The 26,567-nt window shown below is 36.1% G+C and overlaps 1 protein-coding gene across 1 annotated transcript in view; it reads right to left on the reverse strand.

The window, feature by feature from the left end:
* Positions 1-261: 261 nt before the first annotated feature.
* The window catches only part of LOC144973133 (growth/differentiation factor 10-like), a 96,663-nt gene continuing 70,357 nt past the window's right edge, over positions 262-26,567 (reverse strand). The window contains exons 3-4 of the mRNA XM_078915222.1: positions 22,443-23,590; positions 262-4,379 (exon numbers count right to left, since the gene is read on the reverse strand). Of these exons, the coding sequence (XP_078771348.1) occupies positions 4,188-4,379; positions 22,443-23,590 (1,340 nt within the window). The 3' untranslated portion in view covers positions 262-4,187. The remainder of the gene's footprint in view (positions 4,380-22,442; positions 23,591-26,567) is intronic.

Below are 26,567 nucleotides of genomic sequence, written 5' to 3' on the forward strand. Positions count from 1 at the left end.
AGTAGTAGTAGTAGTAGTAGTAGTAGTAGTATAGTAGTAGTAGTAGTAGTAGTATAGTAGTAGTAGTAGTAGTAGTAGTAGTAGTAGTAGTTGTAGTAGTAGTAGTAGTAGTAGTAGTAGTAGTAGTAGTAGTAGTAGTAGTAGTAGTAGTAGTAGTAGTAGTAGTAGTAGTAGTAGTAGTAGTAGTAGTAGTAGTAGTAGTAGTAGTAGTAGTAGAGTAGTAGGGGGAGGAGGAGGAGGAGGAGGAGATTGAAATTGATAGTGGTGATGATGATGATGATGATGATGATGATGATGATGCATGATGATGATGATGATGATGATGATGATGATGATGATGATGATGATGATGATGATGATGATGATGATGATGATGATGATGAAGCAAGTGGTGTGCGAAACTTTATCATTTACGTGATAAAGCTAATGCCATGAGAAAAAGTTGTGATTTATATAATTAGTTAAATGATGTTTTATGACAACATACGGACTTCCGAAAAAAAAAACAAAAAAAAAAACAAAAAAACATGACGATGCAGCTGTCGGTTCATTAATACAAAATATTATCAACTGAAAATGATAGATAATTGCTCTCTGTTTTCTTTATTTTGGCACGCAGAAATAAACTACCGCCTCGTGTCATTAGACATCTGGGAGAAGACAAAAAGTACGTTCGTTATTCGAAAGCCAGGGCAGGTGTATTATTTTCTTCTCTTTCCTTCTCCTCGTCATAATTTTTTTCTTTGCTTTGCAACCCTGCGTTTATTAGACAATTTTGTTATTTCAAATATTCTCTCGTTATCTTTTCCATTTCCGATTGTTTATTTGTTATAAAGTCATCTTTACGATCAACCAATAGTACTCCAAAAAAAAAGAACACGCTTTTGAAAAAAATGGCCAGAAAACTCGTCCTTCAGACATCGATCCACTTAAAATGACATTCGTCTTGTCAAAAACTCAAAACTGGGATTTCACTCTAAAGCACCAGGTTTGAGTATTTTTGACAAAAAGAGGGCCATCTTAATCGAGTGATATTTGAAGGACGAGATTTCTGGTCAATTTTTTAAAATACCCGATTTACAAATTACGGCAGCACAGACACTATGAGAGTTGTATAAAATTGTTATTTTCTTTTCCAAAAGAGCGATAACGTTTGGTGGGAATTACGGGATTTGTTGTTTTTTGGGTTTTTTTTTAAGGCGAAACAATTAATCATAAAATAATCAATTTGAAGCATCCAAAACGTTATTCTAAGGACAGCAAGCACGGAATTTTGCTCACATATTATATGACTCATCGTCTCAACACAGTGTTACATTGGGGTGAAACTATTTGGAATCGGCAGCAGCTTCTACTAATGGTGTCACAAGACTTATCCAGGCGGCAGCAGCATCTAATGGTGCTCACACTACTATGTTATGACGATCGAACCAATCAGCAAATTCTGTAACGCACTCGTGCACCGTCGCAAACCCACCCGAAAGCTTCGTCACAACGCACCGTTCAACAAGATGCTCTGCTGTTTCGGGCTCGTTACCACAACGTTTACATAAATGTTGGACAGGTGGCAAGTCCCCAATGATACAATGAGCGTGCTGTTAAGCAGGTTCTCGACTGAAGCGGATTGTCTCCTCTTGCTGGTGGCAAAGCCTGGCAACTTCTCTAGGCGGTGAATTCGTTGCCACATTTGTGCACTGTCGCGAACCCGCCCGTTAGTCTCGTCACAACACAACGCTCGACTAGATCTAGATGCTCTGTGGTTTCAGGTTTGTATCCGCAAAGCATACATGTAGAACCGGCATCAACACCGATATGAAACCCTTTAAGAGGCGATTGGTCACAGATGATTACTGTCGGCGTTAGGTGGAGGAATATTTATATTTTTTTTTAATTTGATACCCCGACTGCCTTATAGGCAACTTCTGACAAGTTGGGATCATCTTAATTCATTGAAGTTAAGAAGTCGAGCCCAACTTTTTTAAAAGTTGCTTTGTCAACGGAGGGCAGAATAGACTGTAGACAACGTACACATTTAAGCAGGTCTGATAACCGATTGTAATTGTTGGCCTAATTTAGCAGTGTTGTAATGTACAATATTTTGCGTTGGTTTGAGAGTATTTCCATTACAACAACGGGCCCATAATAATTTGGGTTATCAAACCTTCAAATAAGTAAACGTGGACTTGGGCCAATACTCACTTTTGTTTCATTTTATTATAAAATCAACGAACTTCTGCTTAAAAGTCGGGAACCGAATAATTTGACATATTATTTCAGGATAGCAGATATTACAGAATGAATAAAAATATTAACGTGCCATTTGTGATACAAAGAGGACAATATAAAGCAATAAATAAATTATCAATCTTTCAATATAAGATAACACATTATATATCATTATTTAGGGGGGGGGGGGTATATCCACTTAGCATTAAATACGAGATATAACAATATGTCATATTATTATCATATCATTCAAACATATAAAATGAAGCCACACTATCCAAGCAGGCATCACGAAAACGTTGGTAATCCCTTTGACGAATGCATCACACGAACTTGAATCCTCAGCATCGTGGCTTAACTGGTCATCAGCCTGCAATAGATAGTATGCGCTTGGCTAAGAAGCCCACAACATTGCCATCCGGAAGTATAACGGACCAACACACTAAACTATGTGTAACCTTAAACGTTTATAGTCTGGTTAATGCAGGTTAGTGAGAATTACTCATAAACGAGGTTGGCAAAAAAAAAAAACCCAATAACAATGACCTGAGTGACGTCAACTTCGATCTATCTATATCCGTGTCTTGCACCACGAAGCTTTCTATGAACATGCAGTCGCTTTACCGGTTAACTGCCGTACTCCAGACATACTACGGGTATTTAAAAATTTGGTCAGAAAACTCGTCCTTCAAATATCGATCGATTTAAATGACCCATATCTTGATAAAAAACTCTCAAACCTGGGACTCATGAAGTCGGTCGATATTTGAAGAACGAGTTTCCTGGCCACAGTTTTAATACGTGTCTTTCCAGAGTACGACAGTTAACTGGTTAATTAAAAAAAAGGGTGTATAGGACAATACTTGTCAAGTTACTGTTTTATCATTTCCATGTTCAAGGTAACATATCTCTCCAAAAACACAACATTTCAAAACTGTAAAACTAAGTGTCAATGAATCCAGATAAAGAATGAGAAAGCAACATCTACCAATTCAGTAGTAAATGACTCTTGAGCCCTTTCTGCCACCAATACAAACAACTACAGAGTTAACAAATCACGAGGACTTGTCTCCTTCCAATAATAATAATAATAATAATAATAATAATATATCCGCTTCTGGATAGTGTCATCCAGTGTTTTGGGATGTCGGATATTTTAACATGCTCTCATCGAGCACTAAGATATCCCTTCCATATCTTTTCATTCTCTCTCTCTCTCTCTCTCTCTCTCTCTCTCTCTCTCTCTCTCTCTCTCTTTTATTTTTTGTTATTTACTCACCACCTCCCCAACCTCTCCTTTAAGAGGCTTGTTATCAAATAAATAACCAAACTTATCAAACAGAGGTCGTTTTTACAAAGTTCATTAACTTTTATGAATATAACGGTGCTCATCTCTATCTATTTTTGTTTGCGTCTTTGTATGCGTGGCAGAAAAGGCGAAAATAATTCCCACTTTATAAGTGATATAATGTAATTTACATAAAATTTCATATTAAGAAAATTCATGTTTTCTCCTATAATAGGATGTTATTGTTCCAACATGATTTACTTGAAGGTCTGAGTTCCAAGAATGAATGAATTACTATTTAATTGTAAGTTATTGGTCACATAACAACATTTAATTCCAAGAGGTAGCTATAGAAATCACCAAAAAAATAAAAAAAATAAAAAAAGAATTCCAAGAGGTAGAAAATTGTACATATTATGATTATAATAATGATTTTTCACGGTGAACAAATTGGACCATGTGATCCTTTGTTTGATCATATATGTCATAGAATATAGAAATCCATGTAATGTAACTCTAGGCAGATATTTGTCACTTAGTTCTAGAACGTGAATTCATAATTTCCACATTGCATTTAGATAAAGTCTTCGCTGGATTTACGAGACGTCTTTGTCCCCGGCATAAGAATCCTGGGGTTTTATCTCTGCAAGTCACGTTGTGTCTCTGTTGATTTTTATCGACAAGCGCAGGATTCCACTGTCATCCCTGGATAATTCTTTAACACCACATTGCGATCTTCGTCGAAATAAAGCAGCGTCACAGAGGACATCTTGTCTGGGACACAACATGGCGCAGGTACGTTGCTATGGATACCGATAGCGTGAACGATGCTTTGAATCGTTGCGTGGTTTGAAGGATGAAGGCGCTGGGGGGGAAATGAAAAGGAAAAAAAAAATATAATATTTGATTTAATAGAAAAAAAAGTCATGATTATGAATAATAAAAATGTTGAGCTTTTGTATAGCGCAATATCCACTAAACTTGCTCGAATCGCTTTACAAGGAGTCCCTGACCAAAAGCAACACTTAACATGCAGGACGAGTCATAACCCCTGTCAGGCGATATGACAGGGTTTTTTTTGTCCGATAGATACACCGATATTTTAACGGCCATGTATTCATTTTCACCCGAATACGGTGAGAGAATGTGAGTAAAGAGCCTTTCCAAGGACTCACCCATGCGCCGAGCGAGACTCGAACCTAGGACCTTCCGATCCGAAATCGAGTGTCATACCACAAGACTACATTATAGTCACATTATAAAATAAACTCTCTCTCTCTCTCTCTCTCTCTCTCTCTCTCTCTCTCTCTCTCTCTCTCTCTCTCTCTCTCTCTCTCTCTCTCTCCCGTTTGAGTGTTGTCCTTGATTGCCCCGTTGTGTCCAGGTCACTGTAGGGTTCATTATTTTGAGGGGGATCGTCGGATGTTAGCATGTTTTTACTTTTGTTTAACAACTTTTTTTAAAAATTCGAGGCGACATTGTCGTTTCAGAAAAGTCTTTCTGTGTCATTTAGCATGCGTTCAAGACTGCCTTTAATAATACATAGACAAACCAGTAATCACTAATTCATCAATTCATAAGCTTATGACAAGCCGCATTCACAATGAAAACCAAATCAACAGGCTTAATTTTACGCCTCAAAATATGATCAATTTCATGATCCATCCTATACTCCCCAAGATCCCTTCTTGTTTCTCTCTCTCTCTCTCTCTCTCTCTCTCTCTCTCTCTCTCTCTCTCTCTCTCTATCTCTCTCTCTCATCCGTTCTTTCTTTCTTTCTCTCTCTCTCTGTCTCCTTCTCTCACTCAGTCTCTCTCTCTTACACACACACACACACACACACACACACACAAACAGAGAGAGAAAGAGAGAGAGAGAGAGAGAGAGAGAGAGAGAGAGAGAGACACGCACTGTTTCTCAATATTTCTCTCTTTCTGTCCCTCTTACTCATTCTCTACTTCTCTTTTCTCTCTTTCTCCCACTCTGTCTCTCTTTCTTTCTTTTAATCTTTCTATCTCCCCCCCCCCCCCACCTTTTTTCTCTCTCTCTCTCTCTCTCTCTCTCTCTCTCTCTCTCTCTCTCTCTCTCTCTCTCTCTCTCTCTCTTGTGCACGTCATACGGATAAATAATATAATGTCCCCTCTACCATGGAAATAGGTTAGCTCCAATAAATAATATAGAATGCGACGAGTAGTACCGCGACACAAGACAGCTGAACTGATTACATTTCGTATCGCCACGATGGACATAACAGAACACATCTTTCCTTTTTAGAATACAGATGTTCTGTTAGTACCTCGGGCGATCACAAGAAGTTTATATATTGAAGACGATTCCATAATGTAGGCGTATGACTTATGTGGCCTGGAGTTGATGCCGTTTTCCAATAATAATAATGATAATAACAACAACAACAACAACAACAACAACAACAACAACAACAACAACAACAACAACAACACAGTTTTGAGTGTTTATTTGGCGGGATAACTGGAGAGTATTTTACTTAAACGCATATCATCAACATTGTGATGATATCGGATAATAATATAATGATTTGTTGACAGAATGACAATACGGAGTTATAGTTAGACACCGAAGCTCGCCTAACGAACGACTTGCCCAACACGTGACCATTTTTTTTCTCGCGTCCTCTCGTCTAATCTCGTCACTCCCGAATAGAAAGAGGAGGCGGAGCTCATATGATATAACGCAATGAAAGTTCTGTCCGATGACGGGTGGGGGGATATCACCTCTCCAAAACTTACCTTATTATATGAGATCTTGAGATTCTTATCCAATCATCGATTGCTCGTTTGACAGTTCGCTTGTGAACAGTTAGGAGACCATCTCTTGATTTATGGGCAGGCGGCTTTGCGTAAAGGCGGTGAGTGTTGTATACATCAAAGAGTACCGCTGACCGATGGGTAAATAGTGGTTGTGTAACCCAAAAGCCCTGCCGTCTCGACTGCAAGGTCTTGTATGTAATAGTTGCGTCACCATCTCAAGGCTCAGGAATTAATTAGTGAGCTGATTCAAACAATGTGGGTTTCAAATTTATCGTATACGTAATCATTTGGAAGCTACAGAGAAAGGTGTTTTTGTGTAATCCCTTTCACACACACACACACGCGCGCGCGCGCGCACACACACACACACACACAAACATATACAAACAATACACAAACAATACACATCCCTGGTCATCTATTGCCTATATTATTAATGTTAATATATACATCCCATGCTGATTGTCACTACCCCCCCCCCCCCCCCCCCCAACCATTTCCACCATCCAAGTACCAGCGGCCTTTTCTCTTTGATTTCGTATCATGGTCTACCCGAAGCCCAACACCTCGATCGTTTGTGGGTCAACACCCCCCCCCCCCCCCTCCCCCCACCTTCCCCCGTAATCAATTTATAATTTTCTCTCTGTATAGAGCGCCACATGCACAATTATATACTATTGAATGACACTGACCTTGCCCCTCCCCTAACACAAGCCAACAGCAACCCAAGCTATCCTCTATCACGTGACCTTAGATCCGATGCTGCATACCGCTTGAGAGTCTTCACTATCCAGATCTCGTTCATGGTCACGTGAGAAGGCTATATCCGTTCGGGTTCGGCGTTCGGGTTCGGCGTTCGACCCGATTTCGTTAAAAGCCTAATATCCCAAGTTATCGACGCTAGATCGTTTAAATTTTGATATAAAGATATTGCGTGCTTGAAAATTCTAGCGACGACTTGTGTGGTATTGGAGTCCCTTTAAGTGTGTCTTATTGCAACCCAGTTAGTTTCCATGAAAACAACAAGTAAGTAGACGGCTGGGTCGGACTGTGATCTTCTTTTCATCATAGTTTAGTTTAACGAATTCGTTTTGAGATTATAATATGTGAAAAAATGCATTGATACACATTTGATTAATTCAAATATAACAGTTCTTAACAGTTCACGCAAAACTCGTTTAGAAAAGTGCTATAAATTCGCCAGCCATTAAAATATAATACACAGTTTTAAATATATTTATTTCACAGGACTGGAATGATTATAATTTTCCTTCTATTTTTGAAAGCACTCTATAGTTTAAAGTCACAATGCTTAAAGCTAGGCTATAAAGCCGGTGCTCTATCTTTTTTTTTTTTCTCCATATATTAACCATTTATATAATATATACCTAATTGGTAAAATTGTTACTAAAACTAGTTTAACTCACTCAACCCTAACACCGACTATATCCATAGTTTGCTCTGGTTACTTTTATCCCCATGCCTATTTATTACATTTTTCTGAGACAAACTATAGGCGTAGTATCAAAGCGAATGTTTTTAGTTTTTACATGTTAAGTAGTTGGAATAAAACTATCTATTTACGCGTTCATTTTTAACACAATCTTTCCAATTTTGAAAAGTAGCAAAATCTCTAGGACTGAGTGAGTTAGATCACCCGAACTCGTTTGTATTATGACTTAAAGGGTCTTTCGTCCTCGCGACGTAGGAAACAAACGAGTGGCCAGGCGCCATGGGCATTAAGCCGGATTAGCGTTTAAAGATTTGTGCTCAAAGGATTGAACTGGGAGTAAAATATTGACGTCCCAAGGTCTGTTTTAAATTTATGAATGAATGGTGGGGGCTCCTGTTTGCCGACCAGGTGGACAGAATTCATAATAAACGGACCGCTGCGCCGACTGTCAAGCAAGGAGACTTTAACGACAATCGAAATAGGCAAAGATATAAAATGAAGTAAGAGGATTTTGACTCAGACTGCAATCTGGGTTGGTTTCATGGAGTGTGCCGTTCACCCGGTGATACGGTGACTGCTCTTTAAATCGATATTTAAATTTACAGAACTTTAAAATCAATGTCTTATTAAGGCAAAGAAAGAAAAAACGAACTTGAGCTTTTATACAATACAATGATATATTTGGCAAATTGGATGTTTTGTCACACTAAGGCTCCAAAACCAGTTGACCAGGCGTCACCAAATTTTGCATGGTGTTTATAAATTGACATGATGGTTTAAGGTTATTATGGGATTGATTAAACATGATGATTTTATCGATAAATCAAATTTGTTTCGTCAAATTCCATTAAAAACAGACGCCATCAATGTTGGACTTGGGTCAACCTTCCAGTAAACGAGTATGACAATGATGTTGGAGTACTTGCACTGAATCGATATCAGATAGCGGCTCTTCTCATTATTTTGAATACAATCAATTTCTTAAAATGTTTATATATGTCATTTTCCCCCTTTACATTTAGAAAGTATTCTACAATAAGTGAACGAAATTTATAAGATATTAAATGCGGAAAATATCTCTCCATATCTCTCGTGACCAAATAAAAAGCTCAGTGGAGTTCTCTTATGTGTCGAAATCTGTATTGTCTATCAAGACAATAGAAATAGAGTTCAAATTTTAGTCACCACTTGAATTCTAAAATTCTAAAAAAAATGGTAATCATTCTGAGCCATTAGGCCCATGGAGTCGAGTTTATCCCGGTTTCTATAGAGTTAAACGGACAATAGCAATTGCTTGCTCTCCTCCGTACAAGACGTTGGTCTATCGAAAAGTACTTTCCGCAGGATCTAACAAACCAAGCTAACAAATCATTGCTGGGTGGATAAGAAAAAAAAAAAACTCGACTGCACGCGGGATTGATCTCGGTCTCCTTGCGTGTGAAAGGAGCGCTCTACCAACTGTGCTATCCGGACCCCCCCCCCCTCCCCCACAAACCCCGGGGCCCCCAGCACTTCGTTCATCCCGGTGCCACATTTGTTATCAACCATATAAACTTTAAATGCACTTTTCAGCATGTGGTTTACACAATCAAAATACCAGTTTATGTTTTTGGGTCACATTATGTAGAGACACAATCACTTGAAGCTTGGGAAAGCAGAACCAGAGATCATGTGAACGTGACCAAAATCAAAACAGTTGTCTTTTAACCAGTTATATCTGCCGTACTCTGGAAAAAAAACTGGTATTCAAAAATTTGACCAGAAAACTCGCCATTCAAATATCAATCGATTTAAATGACCCTCCTCTTACCAAAACATTCTCAAATATGGAACTTCACGAAATCCCAGGTTTGAGAGTTTTTTTTTTTTTTCCAAGACGAGGGCCATTTAGATCGATCGATATTTGAAGGACGAATGAGCTGGCCAACTTTTTAAATACCAGTTTTGGCAGATAACTGGTTAATATTGTTATAACAGTGTGACTAGGAGATAAATAAATAACAACACCGGAAAGAAAAAGGAAAAAGAGCGCAACGCATAAGTTGTCAGTGCGACTCCGAGACAAGCGCAGAGAATAACAAAAATTAACATTGTAGCCTGAGCCAAGCTGGTACGAAGGGAGAGTATTATCAAATTATCATATACACAGGGCAGCATGGCAGAGGCAACTCTGACCCCCTGAGACCGCCTGGGACGGGCTGAGATAAGCAACTACGATCAGTGGCAGGGACGAGACTTATGGTGAAGATATAATATTATCGTATATTATGAGAGATTGTGGTAATATTGATAGACTAAAACGTGGAAGAAGACCAAGAGAAAGAGAGGGAGAAGGAGAATTTTTAGGACGTAACCTCAAAAGGCCCTGACCGGAATTTTTGGTGTGTTTTAAGGACCTTGTTTGCTTTGGTGTCATTGAGGATGATATAACAATTTATGGGTTATGGGTGAGGCTAGCAGGGGCAAGACGATGAAATGACGGCGGTGCAGACGACAAAACAGTGCGGTCAGATTGACCTGGTGTTTAGTTATTTCCTTGAAGAAGTGGGGGGTCATGGACATAAAACCCCAAGTGATTTGAGTGCTTAGGACAAAAGAGTGAACAAGGACGAAACATGGTTTTCAAAAATTTTGACCAAGAGACTTCTAATTCATTCAATGTTATTTTAAAATAACTCCTAGTTTATTAACACGTTTTAAATCTAAAACTTCTTTAAAACCAAAGGTAATGCTTTTTCCCATGCTTGGGCTCGTGATAAAAAAAAAATCAGTGTAAATAGTAAACTTATTGGGCTAAAATAAAAGAAAATGTGTTTTGTCATTTTGCGAGGGGAATGAATGGTGCTTGCGTTCATCCCGGTTATACTGTGTGTTCATTGCCTATAGATGACAAACTTGTCATAGGCTTTGCTGAACACTGAACCTATTAACGACTACGTGATCGGCTGACGGATATTCGACTCGCCTCATATTCCTATCTATCTATATCTGGCTGGTGGTCACTGTCAGTTATGTGTTATTGTCCACTTTAGAATTATGCAGTTGTACTCATAGGGTAATTGGGACTTCGAGTCGTTCTAAATATCATACCGTCGACTGTCAATCGTTGGTCGCCGGTCTGGGAAATGGTATGAATGGAATTATACGTTGAATGTTTACACGCACGCACAAGCACACTAACACACACACACACACACACACACACACACACACACACACACACACACACACTGAGATAGAGAGAAAGAAATATAGATAGATAGATAGATAGAGATAAATAGCTAGATATATATATATATATATATATATATATATATATATATATATATATAGATATATAGATAGATAGATAGATAGATAGATAGATAAATAGATAGATAGATAGATAGATAGATAGATAGATAGATAGATAGATAGATAGATAGATAGATAGATACGTATATATATATATATATATATATATATATATATATATATATATATATATATATATATATATATATAGAGAGAGAGAGAGAGAGAGAGAGAGAGAGACCAACATCTTTTGATAAGATACTATTTATATTTTTTTTAAAGGCGCCTTTGAAAACAATACAAAGAAAGTACTGTTCAGCTATATGAATAAATGTTGGGGTCTCCATTGGGATTTAAACTTAAAACAATTTAAATTGCACATTGACATCTCTAATTTTAAACTTTTAAAAATTAAATGCATAAAATTATATGAGGTATAAGGATCTTTGCAGGTTTGATAACCGAACGCAAACATTTTTGTAATGGACAATATTTTTCGTTGATCTGGGAGTATTTCCATTACAACAATGAGCCCATAACAATTGGGTCATTAGACCTGCAAATAAGTGCACGTCATATATTAGTAATTATAATATATGACCACTCGTCTCAAAACGGTACCAAGTTGAGGTGAACCTGGTACTAATAATGGAATTTTAAGCTGTTCATTGCGACTGTGAGTATGGTGAGAACAAATGGACGTGCCTGAGCCTTCATTTTAATTTCATTGATTTCTCTGTCAAATTCAATTTGACCATTACTTTTTTGTGTGGATATTTTCTGGTAGAGAATTTCATATTCGGGTGGGGCTAGGAAAAAAAACCCAAAAATAAACAATAATAAACAAGTTAATACTCGTGAATGTGGAAGAAGATCTCAGGAAGGAAGAAGCATGGCACTTGGTACAGTTACAAAACCAGAAAGGATTTCCGTCGTTTCTGTTTGGGAGGCTTCGTCCAATAGGGATCATCTGCCTTTAACAAGATCCATTAAAACCCAACAAGAAGCAGCGATTCAGAAAATAAGCAGAAGACACTATTCTGTAATAACTGTGCCTTTAAAAAACATGATTGATTAATGATATAGATGTCTACAACCAAAGTGTGTTTTAATTGAAAAGAAAAAAAAAAACTAACTTAAAGCTGTATAGCTTGAAAAGAGAACAAATATATTGTCATGGTCTCAAGTGAGTAAAGAGCTACTCGACTATGCATAAAGATATATGTAGAATGAGGCCCCAGAATTTACTAGTTACTATAAATGAAAAACAATTAACGATTTGTTTACAATGAAATAAAAATAATGATGAAATTTAATTAAAAGAGATAAACAGTGATCGTGGCAGTTACAAATAGAGATATGAATATTTTACGTAACTTATGATAATATGTCAGGTTCATAAGTTTACGTTTCTAGGCAGTTGATGGGCTTGGATGATCTATTCCTCTGATAACAGGATTGGACTCGTAAAATTCCACTTCCAGGCAATTGGTAAGAAGTTATTGTGTAGTCCTTTGACAGCGGGCTTGGGTTTGATCCTTGAAGATTATACAATCAAAGTTAAAAGCTCCGGCGTCTTAATGGTGTAGATATAATATCTAGAAAGTCCCAAAAGATAAAAATCTTCCAGTATATATATAGGAATAGAGCGACTGGCCGTCCGGCATAGATTGTGGAGAGAAAGTGAGTGCAGAGTGTTAGACCTATCAGCTTTTATAATAAGTGGCTACGTGACAGAATGTAGAACGAAAAGTATTCACTAATTAGAAATTAATTCGAGGGAAGGCTATAAAAGGAAAGACGATCTAATATTAGAAGGTAAAGTTTATCTAAGCCTACCGAAATATAACTGGAGTGAGATGAATTCAGTTCTTAATAAAATAAAATTTAATAAGATAATTGTGAACAACCTTTACTGTGACACCCCCCACCCACGTTTAAAATATACTCTTTAACCATTATGGGAAAGATAGATTTTACAAACGGAAGTAAATTTACTATCATGATACTCTAGCATTAATCCATTGTTATGATTTGTGCTACAATTAAATTATTTATTAACTAGACATGGAAATGTTTATATTAACGTAGGTATATGAATGGGTGACAATAACAATGAAAGATTGTGATTACAAATCATTGTGATGAACAACATGATGGCAATGTGATTACAAATCATTGTGATAAACAATAGTGATGGCAATGAAGCATGATTTAAGTCGATGATATGAAGGTAATTTACTAAATGAAATGAATGAAAATGTAAATGAAATATTGACATTTCAATTATTAATCATAAATGAGTGAAAATTCATAACAATGATAGATAAAGAGAAGATTTCCCAAATCATGAATGGGTATGGTATATATATCCAAACAATACTCAATGTTACATTAAGTTGGGTCATCATGTTTACAAATAAAATTATCGAAATTGTGCGTTCTGATTTGGCATAGTTTGCGAGGTAACTAACAGTATGCATGGGAAGTTAAGTTATACCCTTCTCACGTGTTTATACTAATCGAGAAAGTAGGTCGGCGTGAATATTTTCACAGCCTGGTATGTGAGAGATACTGAAAGTGTAATTTTGCAAAAATAGACTCCACCTTAGTACTCTACTATTATTCATTTTGTTATTTCTTATGTACGTGAGTGGTTTATGGTCCGTTTCGACCACAAACTCTTTTAGCAGTAGATATCTGCTGAATGTCTTTAAAGCAAAGACGATGGCCAGGCCTTCACGCTCTATTACAGAGTATCGTGATTCTCTGTCCAATAATTTTCTGCTTGCATATAAGCAAGGCATTAGAGTTCCCTCATGTTCCTGTAATAGTACACCTGCGATGCCCTTATCAGACGCGTCAGTTCTTACAACAAATTCTTTTGATATGTCGGGTAATTTAAGAATTGGTTCTGAACAGAGTAATGCCTTTAATTGGTTAAAGCTATTCTGACACACTTCTGTCCAAACAATTTTGTTCGGTGACCCATTCTTTGTCAGATTTGTTAGCGGTGTCGCGATGTGCGCGAAGTTGTAAATGTATTTCCTGTAAAAATTTAGGAGCCCAAGTACTTTGCGTACTTCTTTTTTTGTCTTAGGTGGTTGCAATTGTGCGATTTTTGTTTGTTTTTCTGTCTCGGGTGTCTGTGTCCCATGACCAACGGTATGATTAATCCTGCATTTGAAGCTTCGATATTAGTAAACATAGGTTGCGACACTGTGTCTCTATCAAAATACTTTTTTAGCATATTTGCATGGAATGTCTTTGTTGTGTTGTTAATTTTAATCTCGTAATTAACATTAGATTTTACTGCTGTTATTTTGAATGGTCCTTTCCATGTAGCTAAAAGTTTACTCGAGTCATCGGGTAAGAGTATTAGTACTTTGTCACCAATCTCAAATTTTCTTGACTTGCTTTTTCGATCGGAGTATTCCTTGTATTTCTCTGCTTTTTTAGTGACGGATTCCTGTGCTAGCTTACATGTATCCTCTATTCTGTCTTTCAGGTTTCTTACATATTCGTAAGCAAACATAATTTCGTTATTGTCCTCCTCATTCCCTTTACAAATGTCGGCTACTATATTGATCGGGCCGCGAGGTGATCGTCCATACATCAACTCAAATGGGGAGTAGCCTGTAGATTCTTGGGTATTTCTCTATATGCAAATAGGATTGCTGGTAAGTATCTGTCCCAATCATCTGGTTTTTCTGCTGACACTTTTCTTAACATATTCTTTAGAGTGCCATTAAATCTTTCACAAAGACCATTTGCTTGGGGGTGGTAGGGAGTTGTGAATGAGTGTTGGATTCCCATGAGTTTCATGGTTTCATGCATCATATGTGATGTAAATTGGGGTCCATTGTCCGACAGTATCTCATTTGGTATGCCTATTCTAGTAAAAATTGTCATCAATGCTTCAGCTATGTGATCCGATGTAGTTGATTTCAATGCTATCGCTTCTGGCCACCTGGTTGCGTAATCGACTAGTGTTAGTATATGTGTATGGTTTCTATCTGATTTTGTTAAAGGGCCTATAATGTCAATTGCAACTTTTTGAAAAACTTTTTCAATAACTGGGGTTGTCTCTAATGGCAATCTCGGTATTCTGCCTTTTGCGACTCTTCTTTGGCATGTGTCACACGATTTCACATATTCTCGGACGTCTTTAGTAATTCCAGGCCATGTGAAATTCTCGGATATTCTCTTCAATGTGGAAGAGCTCCCAAGATGTCCAGAAGTTATTGAATCGTGCGCTATTCCAAGGATTTTGTTTCTGTAAATACTCGGCGTGACCAGTTGTTTAGCTATTTTGTTTCTTTTCCTATGTAACCTGAACAGAATATCTTTTTCAATGATGTATTCAACTTTTGATTTCGTCCCTTTGTTTGCGATATTGAAATATGAAGTTAAAGTCGGGTCCTTTTTCTGTTCTTCGATGAACCTGTTCCTGTCAAATTGTTGTGGTTCAAGAGAAATAGTCATTGGCTTCTCTGTTGTCTTAGTCATCTTTCTTGTTTCTGCTAGACAAGCTGTTTCTTGGGTTAATGACCATTCTTTTACATCTTTTGGGTTGTCTTTAAGACCTTTTATATTGCCAACAATAACATCAGCGACGGGGTTGGGAAGTATACAGCATTCCACTATTCCTGTATAGTATGGGGTTTCTATGTACACGTTAGCTGTTTCAAAGGTTTCGACTGTGCCACTGAATGTGATGCATTGTACCGTTTTTCCAGTTTTGTCTTCGTCATTGATCAAAGATGCTTTTATTCCTACTGTACTGCATCCTGTGTCTCTCAATATTTTGCAATCAGTTCCATTAGCTTTGCCTTCACAAAAAAATAGCGATCCTGACTTGTGAGTTTGTGTTAAAAGTGACATACCTTTCACGCAATACACATTTATATTTTCTCCTGACATTACTCGTGTCTGATTATTTACACTGGTTTGGAGTGATGCATTTGCAGTTTCTTTCGGATATCCCACGATTTTGTAACATTTGTCTGCTGTGTGGCCTTTCATTCCACAATATTGACATTTAATTATAGGTTTGTTGGTTTTCTTATACTCAGTATTATTGTCAGTGCTATTTCTTGTTTTGTTTTGATAGGGTCGGCTATGGTCTCTATTGAACTGTTTGTTCCATGGTTTGTTACTATGATCATCTTGTTTCACTTGCGTGTTCCGAGTGATTGATCGGCTCGTTCTATTTGAGTACTGAACTTTAGGTGTACCTGGACTCTGAGCAGCAGCAGCGTAGTATGGTTCCTTCAATGTTCTGCTAAGGGGTGTCAATGGATGTGCGCTGTTAAAGTTTTCTGCGTAGATTTTTAATTTGTCCAAGTTTTCTGGCTTTCTCTCTTTAAAGAATGCGACTAAATCTGGGTTGCAAGCTTGATAGATTCGATTCTTCAGCGTGAGATAGTAAAGGCCTGCAAAGTCGTCTTGTTTTACGTTTGCCAACTCAAGCCACCGATTTAGAAATTGAGTAATTCGGTTCACGAATGTATTAAAGTCTTCTCCACTTTCCGGTTTTGCAGTGTGAAACCTTTCCTGGTAACCATCTTCCGTTAATCTAAATCTTTTTAGTAGAGCGTCTTTAATTTTACCATAATCATCTGCATCTTCAGTTGTTAAGGTATAGAAAACTTTTAGCGGTTCTCCAGATAAGCAGTTAATCAAGGCTGTGGCCCATTTGCTTTCTGGCCAACGATAACCTTTAGCCTGAACTTCGAATCGGTGTAAGAAGGATTCTAAACAGTCTGAGCGTTCATCGTATGTTGGCATGCGTGGAAGTTTCACGAAAAATTCATCACTATTATTATGTTTTCTTTCATGACCGGTTTTTGTTTTTTCAATTTCCAGCATCATTTGGGTCCTTTTGGTTTCTTCTTCTGCTAAAGATATTTGTCTTTTTAGTTCCCTTTCTTGGACTCTTTCTTCTCGTTCTTCTCTACGTATTCTTTCTTCATTTTCTTCTCTACGAATTCTTTCTTCATTTTCTTCTCTACGAATTCTTTCTTCGTGTTCTTTTTCTTCTTTACGAATTCTTTCTTCATTTTCTTCTCTACGAATTCTTTCTTCATGTTCTTTTTCTTCTTTTACTTTCTCTTCGCACCATGAAAATATTCTTTCCTGGGGTATTTCTAAGTCCTTTGCGAGACTTGAGTATCTTTTATATGCTTCCATGTTGCAATAAATTAGTTACGATGTTTTATATATATATTATATTGACAGGATACTGTTACTGACTGTTTTATTTATTTACACTTACTGGAATGAACTGTTCTATTTTTAGAAATCTCTCTCTCTTATTTCAACTTATTATGTATGTTGAATTTGATGCCTTTTATCGTTATATCTTATAAAGCAATGTGTCAATACAATGCGGAGTTATTATGACTTGTGTCAATAACAATGTGTCAATCGCGTGTACTCTAAACTATGTTACTACGAAAAATGTATCACCAATGTGTGTGACTCGTCGTTAGTTTGTGTACAATTATTCGCAATGACGCTAATGTACTAGAGTGTGATAACAATAATAGGATGCCAAAATAATCCCAAGTTATCTATCACTAAATATAACACGACGGCTAGTAGACTCCTTTTATTATTATTTAGTTTTTAAAGACTCACTTTTCAGAACATAATATATAAGTGGTTTTCGGTAACAGTAATATGCCAAAAATGCATTTAAAACAAATCACTATGCAAAACAAATCACGATGTCTATAGTTACTATGTGATGCCCAACTCATGTAAAAGAGAATAATGAAGGATATATTTACCAACTCAGTTCGTGGCTGGGACCTCTCTCTTGTTCAATGGTTGTTCAACAATTGTAATTAGGCATTGAAGAGTGTTTAACAGTGATGTCTGAAATACAAAACAATAAAATATCGTAAGATTTACAATAGTTACAAAATGTGTTCACAACACTGAGTGATTGGATGATAGGTGAATGAATCGTTATGGAATGTAAACATATTGAAAACAATTCATGAATGAGGCAAACAACAAAATGAAATGAGTGATATAATAACAAAGTGGACAAGGAATGAATGAATGAATGAAAAACTGAGTGAATAGATGAATGAATGAATGGATAATGTATGAATGAAAGAATGAAGGGAGGAATAAATGTATGAATGATTGGATAAATGAGTGAATAAACGAATGAATGGATGAATGAATGAATGAATGAATAAATGAATGAACAATGAATGAATGAACAATTTATAAATGAATAAATGAATGAAGGAATGAATCAATAAAATGCTATTCAATTTGAATGAAAGAATGAATGGATAAATTGCTATTCCATTTAAATGAAGAAATGAAAAAGAAAAAAAAATTAATCCTGTAAATAGGGAGTTCAATTAAAATATGATCAAGTGGGGCAATTAAGAGTTTTACAATTTAAACTTTAAAGTTAGATGAAATAGATATAAGTAACTAAATAAATTCAATTCTTTATATGTGTCCCCTCCAAAATGTCATGGTCTCAAGTGAGTAAAGAGCTACTCGACTATGCATAAAGATATATGTAGAATGAGGCCCCAGAATTTACTAGTTACTATAAATGAAAAACAATTAACGATTTGTTTACAATGAAATAAAAATAATGATGAAATTTAATTAAAAGAGATAAACAGTGATCGTGGCAGTTACAAATAGAGATATGAATATTTTACGTAACTTATGATAATATGTCAGGTTCATAAGTTTACGTTTCCAGGCAGTTGATGGGCTTGGATGATCTATTCCTCTGATAACAGGATTGGACTCGTAAAATTCCACTTCCAGGCAATTGGTAAGAAGTTATTGTGTAGTCCTTTGACAGCGGGCTTGGGTTTGATCCTTGAAGATTATACAATCAAAGTTAAAAGCTCCGGCGTCTTAATGGTGTAGATATAATATCTAGAAAGTCCCAAAAGATAAAAATCTTCCAGTATATATATAGGAATAGAGCGACTGGCCGTCCGGCATAGATTGTGGAGAGAAAGTGAGTGCAGAGTGTTAGACCTATCAGCTTTTATAATAAGTGGCTACGTGACAGAATGTAGAACGAAAAGTATTCACTAATTAGAAATTAATTCGAGGGAAGGCTATAAAAGGAAAGACGATCTAATATTAGAAGGTAAAGTTTATCTAAGCCTACCGAAATATAACTGGAGTGAGATGAATTCAGTTCTTAATAAAATAAAATTTAATAAGATAATTGTGAACAACCTTTACTGTGACATATATTATGAGCTGTATATTAACAACCTGTCCAAGAGGCAAACCATCTGTTGAATAAAATTATTTGATTTTGTTTTTATTTGAAAAATAAATTGTTTTCCTACATTCACTCATTTGTTTGTCATCTTTGGCCCATCCCTAACAATCCTCCCAAGAGTCACCTGACCTGCCTATTCTGCTGTAATTTGGAGAGAAAAATAATCTACACATTTTAACAATTTTGACCAGAAAACTTGTCCTTCATAATTTATCGATTGATCAAAACGACCCTCATATTGCAAAACCTCTCAAACCTGAGATTCCTTCAAGTCTTCCGAGTAAAGTCGTGGGTTTGATAGTTTTAGACAAAATAAGGGTCATGTTAGAATAGATCAATGTTTGAAGAAGGAGCTTTCTGACCAAAGTTTTAAAAAGGCGTTTTGTTTTGTTTTGTTTTCAGAACACCAAGGTACTACAATTTTGTCCTTTTATTCATCCCATCTGTCTGAACTAAGACAAAAAGTTACGACAATAGAGAAAGGTCAAGCAAAAAGTTAATGTTTGTTTAAAAACAGTAGTCAATGAAAAGGATTTATGCCAGTGAAACATCAGTGGCAGTGCTCGTTTGAAACTGATGTTTGTTTTTGTTTTGTTTTTTGTTTTTTTTATGTTTAATTTTTGTTCTATCTTTTTTGTTCTTTTCAAAATCTGAATACATATGTGACCTACCTCGTCACTCTTGTATTATGACGGAATGAACAGAACTGAGTTTAAAGTCCAAATGGTTAGAATTGAGAAATTTAATGTTTTTAAAGTTTAGGAAACAAAACTCTCTTTTATCACTGACAACTCTTATTTTAACTTAGAGCTATAACAAAAGTAAAATTGAATGAACGAAGTGATATTATGAGCGTTTAGGATTTCCCCTTTGTCAACAAATTACGATTAATGAAACACTAAAGACGAATGAGATATGAGAGGACGGAAACCCAAATCGTCCATATCATTAGTCTTCATTCATTAGATTGAATCATCCATCGAATTTGACTATTGCTATTTATTTCATTGAGCTTCAAGCAGCAACATTTGCTTTATTTAAACTCAAAATTATAAATATTGTAAGCAATAAATATCGACATAATACCGCCTGAAATTATTGGCCATTTTTTTTCCATTTTTGGCTGTATGTTTGGAAGTCCAGTATGAGGATAAGATGTCCATGATGAGGTCAAATCATACCTCTGTCGTAGACTGAAGAACAATAGAATTCAATACAGATTGTAAAGAGAGAGAGAGAGAGAGAGAGAGAGAGAGAGAGAGAGAGAGAAAGAGAGAGAGAGAGAATGAGAGAGAGAGAGAGAGAAAATAAGTAGGAGTGAAATATCTGTTCAATGTTACAGTTATCGTTTAACGTTATAACAAGTGTAACTAAATGACAAATTGCCATAATTGTAGACAATAAAGATCTATTATTATTATTATTATTATTATTATTATTATTATTATTATTATTATTATTTATTATTATTATTATTATTATTATTATTATTATTATTATTATTATCATTATTATTATTATTATTATTATTATTATTATTATTATTATTATTATTATTATTATTATTATTATTATTAAAGATTGTAAGCAACAATTTCTCCTCGACAAAAACCGTCTAAAATTATTGGTCAATTTTTTTCTCTATTTTGGCGGTATGTTTGTTTGGATGTTCAATAGAAGGATAAGATGACCATGGTGACGTCAAATCACGCCGTATAATAAACCTCTGTCGTATACACTGACAACAAACAATAGACTTCTCATAATATATATATATATATATATATATATATATATATATAGATATCAATTCGAATGACCCCAAGTTGACAATAAATTTCAGCCCTGAGACTGTAACACTTTTTGACAAGTTGGGGATCATCAGAATATGATAAAATTTATGTTCCAACTATAATTTACAAGCAGAACATCAAGGCCAAATTATATATCATAAAGGCCTATCCTCTATATATATTGCAATTGACAAGAAATGTTACAGTCATCAAGTAATTCTGGATTAAGGAACATTAGTAAAATGAGAAGGAAAAATTTATAAGTAAACATAATCAGTGCTTTTTTTCTGGGTTTTTTTTTTCTTTGCAAGAATATATAAAATAAGCAGTTATCTTTTTTCTTTTCTTATTATTCTTTCTTCTTTTTTTTTTTGCGGATTTCAAACCACGCATGTTGCCTAATTTTTGAGGTTAGCAAGTTCAGAATTAACTTCGAACGTTCCGCGCATGTATTAATTAGTTCCTCGTTACGCATTTCTAATCATGCAATTTTGTTCATAGCGGAAAAAAAGCTTTGCAAGTTTTGGAACAATAAATAAACAAATTGGACAGAGTTGGAGTTAAAGCGAGAAAATTAATTTACTTAAAATTTCTTCCATCCTTTTTAATAATGAATCACAGGTTAAAAAAAAGACAACACAAAAACAAAACAACAACAAAAAAAAAACACACACAAAAACACACACAAAAAAAAAAAACAACAAATCTTTGTTTGTTTTATTTATTTTTTTGTTTTTTTTTATAGCGCAATATCCACTAGGCGCGCTCAGATTGCTTTACAAGGGGTTCCTAACCAACAGCAACACTTATCATGGAGGACACAACATGACGCCTGTTTGCAATTTTTCCAACAGAAACAACGTTGTTAATGGTCAGGTACTCATTTTGCACCTGAGTACGGTGAGAGAATATGAATACAGATGCGACCTGCCGTCTGACAACGGTATCATGTCAGGATGGACTGGGTGCTGAAAATTGAGTTTAAAGCAGACCTGCTGTCTACGACAAAAAAAATCGTAGAATTACAAAATAAATGTTGCTCGATTTCAGAACTGTATGAGAATCTCTATGTAACTGAAACTTATTGAAAACGAAATTTAATGCCAGACTACAACCTTTTAAGGATTTGGAAGTGGTATTTAATCCTTGTAAGGGTAAATTGTTGATTTTAAAAGTTAACTGCAACGACTACAATGTATATATCCTAAGAATTACGAAACAGAACTTCATGAGAATCTCTAAATTTTACACAAATATTGAATTTAATCTGGATCTCATAAACACAAACGTAAATGTAATAAAATATACTAACCTTGTTCAGAGGGAACGGACATGATCCTGCGCAATAATGAGCCTCGAATGATTTAGGTGAAATAATCCAATCACCCCATCCAATGTCAGCAAAGTCAACGGTGAGTCTATTTCTCCCACAAACACTTTCTGACGCATGCCCATTGTGAACAGCATTGTTATTGTCATTGGTATTTTTACCCACATTTTTATCGTTATAATTATTGTTATTAAGCTTAATTTTCTCTGCTACGTATGTATCCCACTCTTTAGGGAACGTAAGTCTGTTTTTACGATGGTGATATTTTCTATTTCGGTGATGCTTCTTGCGTCGCTTTCTTTGTATATTATTTTTGATGTTGCTGTAGGGGTCAGGCAAAGGAAGCAAGCTTGGATTAGCTTTTAAATCAATCCGAGACTCTTTTCTGGTTTTAAGGATACCAGGATGTGTTTGTGGTATGGTGTTGATAAAGTGGTATTTACTGTAATGGTCATAATCATCCACAGGGTTCTCGGGTATTTCATTGTCATAAATTGACCTTTTATTCCGCGTTTCAGATCTTCTGATCAAATCACCACGTCCAAAAGTTGAAGTTGATTCACCATTTGATTTCATTTTTTTCTTGTTTGTCTGGTTGTCTTCGGTGCTGTTGGAATTCTCTGAAACTGGTTTCCTGTCGCTAGAGATGTCTGCCTCAATGACATGGTTTTTATCTTTCTCCTTTGGCCATAGGCGATCTGTTAGAATGTCCAGATGCTCGAAACTTACAGCTTCTGTCTCGTTGGAATATAAAACAAGGAACGGTTTTGAATGATGGCGACCGAATTTGCGAAGACTAACAGATTTTATCTTGCCGTTGGGTTTAATTACCTTGAAGCTCAATGCAAAAAGGTCAGAATGATGCTGACGAGGTGTTAAACAATTTTGAACCGCGTTTGTGACGTCATACCACAGCCATCCATGAGAGACTTCGTCCCTCATAGTGATACGTCCAACTTCACTAAGGTAGTGTGGAGCCACCCGATACAATTTGACTTCAATATCGAGATTGCGTTGTCCTTTTGGACGGGGACGTCTTTTGTAGAGGTGGATCTCCGCGTTCAAAAGTTGTTCAGATGATCTGAGGGAACTCAGGTTGAAAAGAAACATCGACTCTCCTTGAACATCGCCTGTGAAAGGGAGAAAATTATAGCATTAGAATGATGTTTATTTCCTCTTTTAATTATTTGCCATTTAATAACTTTAAAAATAAATATTCCTCACGTTTTGGATGAAGCGCAAGAGCGCATTAAAAATATTATCAGGGCAATTTGTAACCTTCTTAAATAAAGTATGAATGATATTTTTCCTCCTGTTTCTTTCGTGGTTTTTCAATGATGGTTACAAGTACTTTTTTTTTCTTTTTGGTATTTTTTTTTATCGAAACCGTCATAAATGTATATTGCTCTGTGGTTCAACTTGCGTGGACCCTAGTGATGACTAGATCGGGAAGCTGAACTGATCGAGCCGCTGTCCAATTTGTTGATATATTCACATTGCTAAAATAGCAAGAACAATGGCTTGGGATTAATAGGGAAATATTGCCCAAATAACCATTTCAATGAAATAATTATTGTATCTTTGACGTCTGCTGTCATAAATTATGTTGACTGTTCGGTGGTTAGAATGAGAAGTGAAACATTTTAAGCGCTTAGGGCGTTATGATAAAATTAATTGTGAATATGTGATAAATTAATCCAGGATTAATTACATTCCATTTCAAAAAACAGATATTGTATTCTTGTATGTGACATTGTCTCTATGGTATAATTAAAGGGGTGATATCCATTTTACTCATGTTTTTGAGTGTATAACCTCATGGAATGAAATTTATAATTTGATTTTTGGCCCGATCTGGACATGAGCAATTGCTTGCTATCATTTGGATGTGACGAATATTTATTGCAAAGGCTTTGTTTTTCCCCAAACGCCAGATCTTTAGTAGACCAAGCTGTTTATTTATTGCTGAGTTGTCATTGGAAAAAATAAGAATGGGAAAGGTGAAGAAGACGGAAGGGGGGGGGGGGGTGTTGTTTTAATCAAATTCTTCTCCACCCAAAAACTGATCTCTTGTTACATCTCTGAATTGATCTTAAATTATTCTCGTACATGTATTAAAAAAGTCTTCAACAGCAATATTATAGCATACGTTGCCGAAGTTTATCCCAGCATTTTTGGTGTTAAACGAATAGTAAGATTGCTTGTCAAATCCGGTTAAGACGCCAGTCTATAGAAAAGTACTTTCATCTAGATCAAATCGTCTTAGCTACCCAACCATGTCTGGTCCAACCAATGAGATCTTTTGTTTCCATGAGCATCTCACTTTTCACTTTTTCTTTTGGTGATCAGTGTATTGAGTTTAGTCACTCTCTTCAGGGAAGCGTCGGGCTATAAGTTAACGAAGGCTACGATTAAACCTGCGGACCCCTTACTGTAGATAGTGTTGTGAGTCTAAGGTCGTAACGCTCAACCACCGCTACACTCTAATTTGCATTGGCATAACATAATTATTTGATATTGTCACTGTCAGTGTCAGCCGTGCCAACTTTCTAACATTCCCTGGATTGCGACCTCGACGATGCCTAAGGGGGAGTAAATAGACAGGGTCAAAGTTTATGGATAAAATCTGATATCCAATTCTATCCACAATCACAATCATCCTCATCAGTGTCATCTAAAATTTGTGACATCGTATGACATCCCAACAATTTATTTCCGTTGATTTTTGGCCAACTCGCTGCGGTTCCCATCCTGCAAAATAGCTGCCATTTTAACTCGAGCTTTTAGAAAGCACAATATCGACTTAACGTGCTCAAAGCGCTTTACAACAGCAACAATTAAAATATAGGACGAAACATGAGTCCTGTTGTGCGATATTACAATTTTTTCCCCGACAGAGATAGCGCTGTAAACGGCCGGGTACTCATTTTACACCTGAGTACGTTGAGAGAATGTGAGTAAATAACCTTTACCAAGGACTCAACTATGCACCGCTTAAAACGGGAGTCGAACCCGGGACCTTTCGATCCGAAGGCGAATGGCATACTACTAGATCGCATAGCCGCGCAACACATAGTACAGTACGCGTTTCTGAAAAATATGACCCACTACTGACCCAAAACGATATTTTACCATACTCTTAAAAAAAAAATGTTTTTTTACAATTTTGTCCAGAGAACGCGTCCATGGAAGTCTCATGTTTTACAGTTTGTTTGTTTGTGTTTTTTTTTTTTGGTTTTTTTTTTTGATAAGATGAGGTTCATTTTAGCGATCGATATTCGAAGGACGATTTTATTTTTTTTGGCCATAATTTTAAAGCGTTCCCGCAAAATCTCGCTAGCGTTCGATTCTTTCTTTTTTTCTTTTTCCAAAACACTTGCCATTTAAGTACGTGTGACCCACTATTTTATTAAGATTTGGCCAGAGAACTCGTCATGAAAGTCCCATGTTTGAGAGTTTTTGACAAGACTATGTGGGTCATTTGAGCAATCAATAATATTTGAAGGACGAGTTTTCTGGCCATTTTTAAAAACTCCCAAGCGCTCCCTTCTTGCAAAGCAGTTAAAATAAAAAAATAAAAAAGTCCCTTTATTCATTCCATAGGGGATATTTTTCTCTCGGGTCTATTCCAAGGGAATACTAGAATAACCCAGGCGCTAGCCGCAGTGCAGCGTCACAAACTGAGCTAGAGGGAGGTGACTTGCTCAAGGCCACACAGGGCAGTGGCCGGTGATCGAACTCGGTACCTTCCGGGTATGAAGCAAAGACTGTACCGCTAAACTATGCCACAGTTCGCGTTTCTTAAGAATGTGACCCACTACTGACCCTAAATGATATTCTAATATACCCTGTGAAAACACATTCAAACATCTTTTTAAATTTGGCCAGAGAACTAGTCCTTGACAGTCCCATAATATTTGAGAGTTTTTTACAAGGTTATATGGGTCATTTTAGCGATCAATATAATTTATAGGACGAGTTTTCTGGCCAAAAATTTTAAAAACAAAAAAAAAAGAAAAACAATGTGTTTTTCTTTTTCGTCGGAGTACTACAGAATTGCAGATATCCGGGTGGTTTTGACGCAAATAATTGACATTTGGGTTGTTT

Source organism: Berghia stephanieae, chromosome 5 (genome assembly GCF_034508935.2).
Source record: "Berghia stephanieae isolate SIO BIC M18660-M18661 chromosome 5, UCSD_Bste_1.3, whole genome shotgun sequence".
Classification (NCBI taxonomy): Eukaryota; Metazoa; Mollusca; class Gastropoda; order Nudibranchia; family Aeolidiidae; genus Berghia; species Berghia stephanieae.